General features: G+C 32.6%; 1 protein-coding gene across 2 annotated transcripts; it reads left to right on the top strand.

Annotated features, from left to right (window-relative positions):
• The first annotated feature begins 6,189 nt into the window (after positions 1-6,189).
• LOC127717554 (uncharacterized) lies at positions 6,190-8,931 on the top strand. Of its 2 annotated transcripts, none has more exons than XM_052223238.1 (4): positions 6,190-6,518; positions 7,693-7,731; positions 8,072-8,140; positions 8,578-8,931. In XM_052223238.1, exons 1-4 carry the CDS (start codon positions 6,275-6,277, stop codon positions 8,595-8,597), a joined length of 372 nt encoding a protein of 123 aa, XP_052079198.1. In that variant the 5' UTR covers positions 6,190-6,274; the 3' UTR covers positions 8,598-8,931. The 2 variants fall into 2 exon arrangements, with proteins under 2 accessions (XP_052079198.1, XP_052079197.1); XM_052223237.1 differs by having other exon boundaries at positions 6,191-6,518; positions 8,069-8,140.
• The last annotated feature ends 1,644 nt before the right edge of the window (positions 8,932-10,575 follow it).

The raw sequence follows: 10,575 nt of genomic DNA, 5'->3' as shown, positions 1-10,575 counted from the left end.
AAAAGTAAAAACAGAAAGAGCAAACATCCTTAAAGGCCATAATTCCTGAATGACGGAAGCGAAATCGTCAATATTGAAATTGATTTCTTACATTTTGTATAAGTAACAACATACAAACATATATTTGTTGAACGGTTCTCAACCAACTGTTATAGACTCGAGTGATTGATTGTTTTATGCTTAACGTCCAGTAGCTACTTATAAACTCGTGCTATAGGGTATAGATACCTGTCTATTGTTGTCCATTTCGTGTCTTTTTGTTATTTTTGTCGTTGGGTTCATGTCTTGTTAACGTATACGTTACATTTTCCTGTTTATTCAAATGTCAATTGTTTATGAATATGTACCCATTCCGTCAAAATATTTGTTAAATACGTTGGGACGACGATTTGATTTTCGGGTTTTTTTGTGTGTGTGTAAGGGGGGGGGGGGGGGCAGAATGATCTTGAAAATAGACAACTTTGAACAAGACAGGATGAAAACTAATATCTGCAGGAATTTTCACAAGTTCCTACGAATAATACTTCAGATCTCGCTAGAATTTCTACATCTAGGACAGGCTTGAAATTAGATATCTTTGTGGTTAAAAAACTTAATTCATGCATTTACAAAACATTTGACATATGATCATGATGATTAATTTGATCTAATCAATATAAACTGCTGACTTCTATATTCCCATGTATATGTTACAGTTAATCGGTTATATTGTAGAATACAAATGATGTATGTGCAGCCGCATTTGATTTGTTAATCTAAAGAAAAATACAACGATCGAATCTTTAGCGTACACAAGTGTTGAATGGATAAATGACAAAAAAGAATTATATAAGAAGGCTAATGCCAAACCTATTATGAACAGTATTGAAGTATCCATCTTTTAGTAGACTTAGCATGCCCCAATCGAATTATATATAGATATTCAAAAGGTGAGAAATAGTTTCCATCTATTTTTGTAAACAATTGATTTCGGACACGTAAATTATCTCTTTTTTCTTCTCTTTCTTGCATTTGAAAAAAAATGAATGTATTACAGACAGAATTTTCGAAAATGATACTTGTGTAGTTCATTTTATAAAATACTTGAAACCTTCGTTTTTAAGTTATTCATTTATTTTGTTACTTGATTAGTGGGGATATAGGAGAGGCCGAGGTGTTTTAGGGGAACAATTTGGTCTTTTTTTGGTGGGTCGCAGGAAGGACCTAAAGTTTCCTAACCAGGGGGGGGGGATAGGGACAGGAGGATTTTGAAAATTAATATGCTAGCCTGGAAAGACTAAGTAAATAATCTTGCACACAAGCCGGGATGAAAATGGATATTCATTAACACAAAATGCAGCAGACAATAGAGGAGGTCTACAAAATTGAAAATAAATGTTTTGAGGAAAATGAGTAAGCATGCGTACCAACAAAAATGAATAACTAACCCCCACCCACGGTCGTTTCTTATATCAGCAATATAATGTAATTTGGGCTAATAAACTCAGCATATTTTTCATCTGAATTGATTATTTTGCTGTGCACTCTTATCATGTATATGCATTGCTATATATCTTATAAAAACGGAGCCATATTCCAGCGGATCACCAATAACACTCAATATTTATTAAACGTCCCTCCCGGGAGTAAGTTAGATTAGTTTTTGAATTAAAAGAATAGTATTTCTTTTAAAAATTCAGATAAAAAGTCTATGATCCCTCATTCACCTGGGGGCCTCAGTGGACAAGTGGTCTGAGAAGTTGAACTACTGTATCACTAGACTATCCACAATAAGATTGTGAGTTCGAATCCTGCAAATTCGAATCCAATCTTTATTGACTAGGATTGTCAGTTTTCCTACCGAAGGTCGGTGGTTCTCTCCGGGCATTACAGCGTACTCAACCAATTTCATTCATTTTTCATCATATTACAATTATTTAATATGGACGATAATTCCAGTGTACGATTTTACAAGTCTTGGAATACTTTGTTTAAACTTGAGCGACATATTAAGTTAAATTAAATGACTGGCAATAACCAGTCCCATTGGCTCTGTACGTCGAGTGACGTATACGTATGTCATTTATTGAAAATTTCTAATATATAGTTTTGTTATGGGTTTATTATTTGTTTATTTGTTTCAGATTTTTCTTTTCTTTTCCTTTCCCTAACTTTTCTGATTTAATTTGAATTTTTTTATAGATTTGTATATTTGTTTGTTTGTTTGGTTTGATTTTTTTTTATTGTTTCGGGGGACTGTCTTTCATAATTACATATTAGCAAATTCACAGTACACGTACATCATGTTCAGTACATTGCGTTGATAATTATGCGATTAAAACATCGGGATATTGTATATATTACATGTGACGTTTTATTCTACATAAGGCTACATATACAAAATACTGTAGACTTTTTTTGCCATTACATTCTCCGCTGGACTTAACCAAAGCATATATACAGTATGCATTGTTATGTATGGCCGGGAAAATAGCGTAATAAAATAAAACATCTACTTTTTCGGTTAGCAGAAAGAATAAACTATTTGGCAGCTAGGCGAAAACATATACATCTTTTGGCTATTTTCCCGGCTGACCGGAAGAATAGTCACTGCCTATTTTACATAGCATAGTTGAACGAGTGGTATAGGGCGCTGGACACAGTATTGACACGATGTCAAAGAAGGAACTAGTGGATCGTTTCCCGCTGAGGGAAGAACTAACATTTATTTTGCTAACCTTACATTGTTGGGCTAACTTTCAAACGAAGTACATATATATTTCAACGTATTTGATTTTAAAGACAGAAATCTCTGTATTAATGAACAAATATTACACCAGGGTTTTTTTTAAATATCACAAACTAGTCAAAACATTTACTAAATTTTATCTTCGGTACAAGGACATCATTCGTAAATATAAATCAACATGCAGACATCTTATACGTTCAGGTATTTCACATCAAATCTTTTATGGTTATATTCTATACAAAGCACAAAAATGCACCTCAAAAGCTAACCAAACCAAAGAGTTGTTGTCCATTCGTTTGATGTGTTTTGTCATTTGATTTTGCCATGTGGTTAGGGACTTTCCGATTGAATTTTCCTCGGAGTTCAGTATTTTTGTGATTTTAATTTTTAAACAGACTTATTCAGAAGGGACATAGTTACGATACTGTTCTCAAGTCATTAAAGATGGCATTTTTTTAAAATTGATATTGATTCAGGAATAGGGGCTTCGCAAATCAGCGATCAGTCACAGATCCGTCACCGATCAGTCAAATAGGTAAGCTACGAGTACAAGTAATGCTTTCTGTACGAGACATTTTATTTAATGAACACATTTTGATCGAACGTGGTTGCATATTTGTATATCCCTAACAACCAACCGATCGTCCTTTTCAACAATGGTTTTATCATGTTATCGGATGATTTCGATATCAAGAGAAAGTACTTTTGACTTGCTTTCAGTAACTACAAACTTTCCTAATATACAAAAGTATACTTGGACACTCAATGTATAACCCGACGACACTTACTAAAGTGGAAATCCTGGATTATCATAGGTCTGTTCCATGTTCCTTTAGAATTTCAACCACAGATGAAGAACTGGATCTTCCATCACTGTATTTGATCCCCAACTACATAAGTGTCCTTACAAACAACGGTAAAATGCTGGGTCTTCCAAGTGCTCCACGAAACCTCCTTATAAATTATTAACATTAATTTTATCAGCAATCAAAGCCGGGCTTCAAAGTTATTGTGAAACTACCTATTCTAGAGGTGGCGTGAATCAGATGTGGATACTAAAAAATTGCAAAGATCTTTTAGGGTACATACAATCTAAGACTCTTTCATCTTGCAATACTATTAAAACATTTGACTTCTCTACACTTTACACAAGTAATCCCCATTCCTAACTAAAAGACAAATTGCAAGAGTTGGTCCTGCTTTGTTTCATAAAAAAGAATTGCCAACGTAGATACAAGTATCTGGACTTAGGGAAGGATAAATCCTACTTTGAAAAAATCACTCTGAATCTAACGAAAAATTCTCTGAAACTGACATTATCAAGATGCTTGATTTCTTGATTGACAACATATTTGTTACGTTTGGAGGACGTGTTTTTCAAAAAACAATCGGCATTCCCATGGGAACCAACTGTGCCCCTCTTCTTGCCGACTTATTCCTATAATCATATGAGGTTTCCTCCATACAGTAACTTCGTAGGAAGAAAGAAAAGAAGTTAGCAGTATCCTCTAACCTTACTTTTCGCTACATAGATGATGTTCTCTCACTAAATAATTCAAAATTTGGGGACTATGTTGAACTCATGTATCCCATCGAACTTGAGATAAAGGATACAACAGATACAGTTAAGTCTGCCTCATATCTTGACTTACATCAAGAAATTGACAATGAGGGTCGGTTGAAAACAAAACTTTATGACAAAAGAGATGATTTCAGCTTCCCAATTGTGAACTTTCCATTTATATGTAGCAACATTCCAGCAGTGCCTGCATACGGAGTATATATCTCCCATTTGATACGATACTCCAGGGTTTGTATTTCCTATCATGATATCCTTGATAGAGGATTGCTGCTCACAAAGAAGCTATTAAACCAAGAGTTCCAAGTGGTGAAGTTGAAATCATACCTTCGTTAATTTTACGGACGCCATTATGGAATATCCGGTTCACAGATGATAGCGGATATGTTCCTAATGTCGTAACTACAATCCCGTCCCCTTTTCCAGAATGTGACCTACAATCCATCATAGACCAAATGACATAAGTAAGCAAAGGTCACAGTACTATCTTTAACGATGAATCTTTTTTAACAAAAGGTTTTGTTTTACCCATAAAATAAAAAAAAAGAGAAAAGGCAATGCAATTTACGATTTAACTTTTTGTGGATATCAGTGTTGTTTTTTATCCTATCTACTGTATGTAACTAAACAAAGACTCTTCTTTAAAACTTCAATTTCTTACAATATCTTCTTTGTGATTGTTTAAATTGTGAAAGTTGACTTTTGTTCTTTAATCACATCAAAAGGATTTTTGATTTTACGCTGCATATCGTGATAGCGGTAAACCATGTACCAACTTAATGAGTTGTTGAATCTTGTCATGATCTGATTCATGGAAGTATAAAAGTAACTAAATAAACAAATTAAACCATACTATATAAATATAAACAAATAACAGATTTGAAAGTAAAAATAAAATATATTAAAGGTTATACACTCGGCAAATAAAGAAAATACCTGCATTTACAAAACTGATAACAAAAATAAGATTTTAGCTGTTAAATTAATTTGCTATTTGTCATCATTTTAGTGAAAAATTACACCGTTATCTGTTATTTAGACATTGCCAGATAATATTTTATTTGTTTTTTTATCAATATTTTGATATTTTATTGTTTCAGCATGACAACCGACATCAGGTTCTAACTTTATTAAACGTATATTCATTTCCAACAGCTTAAACTAGATAATTCAAGATTAAATTATGCAGTTGTAAATCACATGCAAAGCAATATAGACATATAAAAATTCACATCATCAACCTTATAGGATTAGAATTCACATAATCGAATTATCAAAGAACTATAACCACAAGTTGCACTTTATAATTGTTTACTTTTTACACATTGTGACTTGGATGGAGAGTTGTCTCATTGGCACTCATACCACATCTTCTTATTTTTATGAATTGTCTCCCATTGTCAAATCATCAACAAAAATCATAAATCGTCGTGTCGTAGAAAATCTGACCGTTGTTCCTTATGCCCTTGTATAAACTCCACTCTGAAATAACTTTTTGTTCTAAGAATTTTCCCAAAATTAGTCACAGGGCCCAAAAAACGACCGAAAAAATTAATTGAAATTACAAAATTCTTCTGATCTTAAGCATTTCCATAATTTTATGAATTACAAAATCCTATAATATAGTTAATAAAATTATTCGATAAACTAATATTATTAAATTTCATAATAATTTTTTAAATTAGGATACTTCATAATATTATGCAATTTCCTATTTGCTTCGACTGTATAACATCAGTAATCAATCAGATACAAAAGATACCAACGTGTTGCATTCAGTATAAGTTTCAAATTAATTATAGTTAATTTAATTTCTTTACAATTATAAAGGAATAAAAAATAAAATAATTGCACATGTGGCATTAGAAATTAAGTATAAAAGCTAAACAATCCGCCGTTGAAAATTAACTACACATTTGCCTTTGAATTTATTTCAAAGAGTTCGTTTTCGATATCCAGCCACCATCATGAAAGTATCTGCGACCTTGTCGATTTTAGTCGTATTGCTTTATACTTGTAAAGTTCTAGGAGAACCTGTTCATGATAAAAGTTATCATGCAGACCCTGATCATAGTTCTCAGGCAGATCCTGACCATAATTCTCATGCAGATCATGACGACCCTCACGTAGATCCTTTTGATGCTGATAGTTATTATCCAGAACATGATGCTGGTCACGTAGCTTATCAGCAAGCTCTATATGCCCAACAAGGTAAGTAACGGAATCATAATTTTACTACAATTTTAATTACTTACATTTTTTACCCGCAAGATTTAAGATCTTGTTATTGATTTGGCCTTTTTATAAGGTTTTAATTTTATTTTGATTTGAGAGTCACTGATGAGTCTTACATAGGTAAAACACAAGTCTAAATCATATGACTGGTTTCTTTCACGAGATTGTTGTATTCTGTATAGCTTCGTAGACATCATGTACATGATGTAATCAATATTTATTTACTTTATATGTAAAGATGAATAATCTGAGTTGAAGTTTACTAGCTATTCACAAACTAAAAGGAAGTTTTCTTATGCTAAGATTTGCACTACACATTCGTCATAATATGACATATGTTGAAGGAGAAATATCTAGTTAATTGTGCGTCTGCTGTCAGTTTGATCTAAGTAGCAAAACTTTTATTATACTAACGCACAGATGCCTACTGTAAATGTTCTGTGTTAATATTACTTTTCATTTTAATTTTCAAATTTTTAAAACCATTGCTTGAAATTTATCATATTTAATTCCCAATTCACTTTAGCTTTTTTAAGGGGACACAGAACACCTAATGGAAATAACACTTTAAAAATCAACTGAACGTTTTAATCAAATACTATTAGTAAAGAGAAATCAAACTTCTCAATAATCAAAATTAGTGTTTGTCAGACTGTTATATATTCAATGAAATTATTCCTGTAAATTGTGTTGTTCAAATTTCTTGAAACGTTTATATTCTTGTCAACAGTTCAAAGTAAATGTTTTCTCAAAATTTTATAAAATTAAAGCCGAATCTTTTATTGTCAAAGTGTTGAGTACCCCCTTAATAGAAACAAGTTGTTATTGTAATTCAACCTGCGCGGGCAAAATCAGGAAACGATAAATCAATATCAGCCAAAGGATATTACCTGGTCGTTCAATACAAGGCTTAAGGAAAAGTATCTCGAAAACTATTATCATATATTATTTTATATAAAGAATAAGAAATATGGGATATACGTCTCTAACAGAAACGCAACGACGCAAAATACCCAAGGTATCTGAAGGGCAACATACAATGTTCAACAATAAAAAGGCTTTTATATTTGGTTTTTAAAAAGACACGTTTTAATTCGCACAAATTAACAAGCCAAAGGAAATATTTTAATTGATGAAATTTGTATTTCAGAGTGTCTATCTAAATGTACGGAACTTTCTGCGCCAGCAGGTAAATATCATTTGTTATCTCGTTAATCCTGTTTCGTTTTCAGAGAACTCAATTCTAAAATTATTTTTAAACATCGTCAGTCAAATAAACCTTATATTTTATTTAATTTACGACGACATTCCAACAGGAATATGTAAAATTATAACTGTAATTAAAAACAACTTTGAGGAACTTGTACAACACATACAATAACTGTCTTTTCAGATTGAGAAAAAACCCTAACGTTGAATGCAATGCACTTAAGACCACTTATTACTTAGTACCTTTTTTATCAACAAAAAAACTGAATACATTTAATGTCGCATGTTTTAATTTTCGATTGATCATTCTTGATAAGAAGACGAAAATGATCTAGGTGTTACTGTACCACCAAGACTTGACATGGAAAGATGCATGCATCATTGTGATGGTAAGTGAATTATCCATTAGGGTTAATTATATATTTTGTAAATTCGTTATAATAATCTATAGATATTTTCAGCAGAGATCTGTCGTCATTATATATTTAGAACATAAAATCACACAAGAATAGACGATACGACGAGTTCCTATAACAGAAAGTTTAATAATTGATTGACATTTTGTTGTTATTTACATTAAACTTTTTGAAATTCGTAGTAAGCAAGCTTGTTTGAGGAAATATCTCGTATTGTGATTCAACAAACGAAAACGATTGTTCATATTTCTTATACTAAAAATAATAACTGAATCTTAAATAAAGATGCACTGTAAACACGTGTGTGTTCACTAAATGTTCGAATTGTTTCATTTTGTTTCGACGAAGCCAAATGATATATATTACCACAACTTTAAAGTTAACCATATGTAATTTTTGTTTAATTTCAGAATTAAATCCTTACAGATGAAATCGGGAACCCGCAGTAGCGTATGCAATGAAATAAAATAATCTTACTTGTTTGATACCATTTATTGACAGATAAAACTTAACTGTTTGTATTGCACCTGATTGTTAATAATACTGAACGGTACATTTATTCTGCTTCTGTATAGATATAATTATGAAATCACGGAATTGTATAGATACTTAAGTTTTATACCCCTAAACTGTATTGAATTTTCGTGAACGTCTCTTGAAAGACTTTAACATGACTTGCCGATTCTTTTGTCTTTTCTGAATGTGTGTTTTGCAGTTTCTTTTTGTAGTTGAATTGAACAATAAACAGTTATATACGTACAATATTTCATGAGGGACATTATTGCATGTTACATATTCAAACCCATACGTTGATGACAAACTGACAACGTCATGGTAATAATAGAAAAACGCAAAAGCAAAGACTGAGCAACACCAACCCCATCAAAACACGGGGGGGGGGGGGGGGGGGGGGGGGGGGGGGGGGGGGGGGGGGGGGGGATGTCAGGTGGTCCGGCAGAGTTAATAATTTCTGTTCCACATATGACACCCGGATAACCTCTGCTGTGGAACTTTAATTTTTAGTCTGTGTTAAATATTTTCTTTGCACATGTCAAATCCGATTTTTGTTGTGGACTATTAGACTAAGTATTTGAATGAAAGATCTCCAATTTAAACAACTAGTTGATGGATTATATATCACCTGTTTAAAACTATACATCAGAGCCACAATCCTGTTCCCCTTTCCTCGCTCAAATAATACATGTACATGAAATGGATAACATGAATTACTGTGAACATTTGGACAAAGATCATTACAAAAGGTGACAACCGACTCATCCTATAAATTAACGCAAAATACCCAAGGTATCTGAAGGGCAACATACAATGTTCAACAATAATATACAATAATATACAATGAAAAAACACAAACATTGTTTTCACACATTGTCAACTTAATACAGGCACAACATGTGGCGGGATTATATAATTGTTATGTATGGAAAAAGCATCCAACCCTTGCCTTTCTACGTTGGTAACCGAAAAGCATAATATTCGGATAGCGGATAAGACACCCCCAAATACACACCTGGATTTTAGTGGGATTAGTGTTGCTCAGTTAGACTCTTAAGTTTTCTTTGTTTTGTATACTGTTGTATGTCTCTTGGTCGTTTTTTTCCATAGCTTTGTCAGTTAGTATCGACTTATGAATATAAAAATTGGTTAATCTAGTGTTACAGTCAGCCAAGTTTCCAAGTTGTAAGACAGATGACAAATTTTCATTATTTAGTATACGAAAGTGTGAAGACTGTGTTTTGACTTTTTGTAGTCTTTGCTTATTTGTGTCGTTGGGTCGACGTTACAGTTATTCGTACTCTATTTATTCTTTGTTCGGAGTCGATTCAAACTCAGAGATCACTGATAACGTTGTTACAGTTGTTGTCTATAATAACGTCGTTATAACGGAATCTATTCTCATAATAAATTTGAAAATCTTTAAAGAAAAGTTTATAAAGCAAATTTACACATCGAAATAATTACCAGAGAAAAGTTTTGTCGTTTTAAAATTAAAGAGAAAATATATATTTATTTTGTGGTACAAGTGTTGCTTATTTCAAAAACTAGAAAACATAACGATTTAATGTGAAACTGTAACGATTCCCCTTTGGAAATAATGGTTCGGAATTTGTGCAGTCAATATGAAAAAAAGAAGATGTCGTATGCCTGCAATGAGACAACGCTTCACAAGGGACCAAATGACGTAGACGTTTACAACGATGTGTCACCGAAAAGCCTTCAGCCAAATCAATAAGCTATTAAAGGCCCCGAAATGACAAATGTAAAAAAAATTCTGAAGAGAAAACTAACGGCCTAATTTATGTACACAACAACAAACAGAATGTGACGGGGATAAACATGTTTGCTGGCGCCACTCTCCCCATAACCTTGGACAGTGGTATAACAGTGCA

This window comes from Mytilus californianus, unplaced genomic scaffold (assembly GCF_021869535.1).
Source record: "Mytilus californianus isolate M0D057914Y unplaced genomic scaffold, xbMytCali1.0.p SCAF_10, whole genome shotgun sequence".
NCBI lineage: Eukaryota > Metazoa > Mollusca > Bivalvia > Mytilida > Mytilidae > Mytilus > Mytilus californianus.
This window is presented reverse-complemented; position numbering and strand designations above follow the sequence as displayed.

Coding starts and splice junctions, on each gene's coding strand:
- LOC127717554 (XM_052223237.1), top strand. CDS start 6,275: ATGAAAGTATCTGCGACCTTGTCGATTTTAGTCGTATTGCTTTATACT. Junction 6,519..7,692: donor AGCTCTATATGCCCAACAAG/GTAAGTAACGGA, acceptor TTTGTATTTCAG/AGTGTCTATCTAAATGTACG. Junction 8,141..8,577: donor ATGCATGCATCATTGTGATG/GTAAGTGAATTA, acceptor GTTTAATTTCAG/AATTAAATCCTTACAGATGA.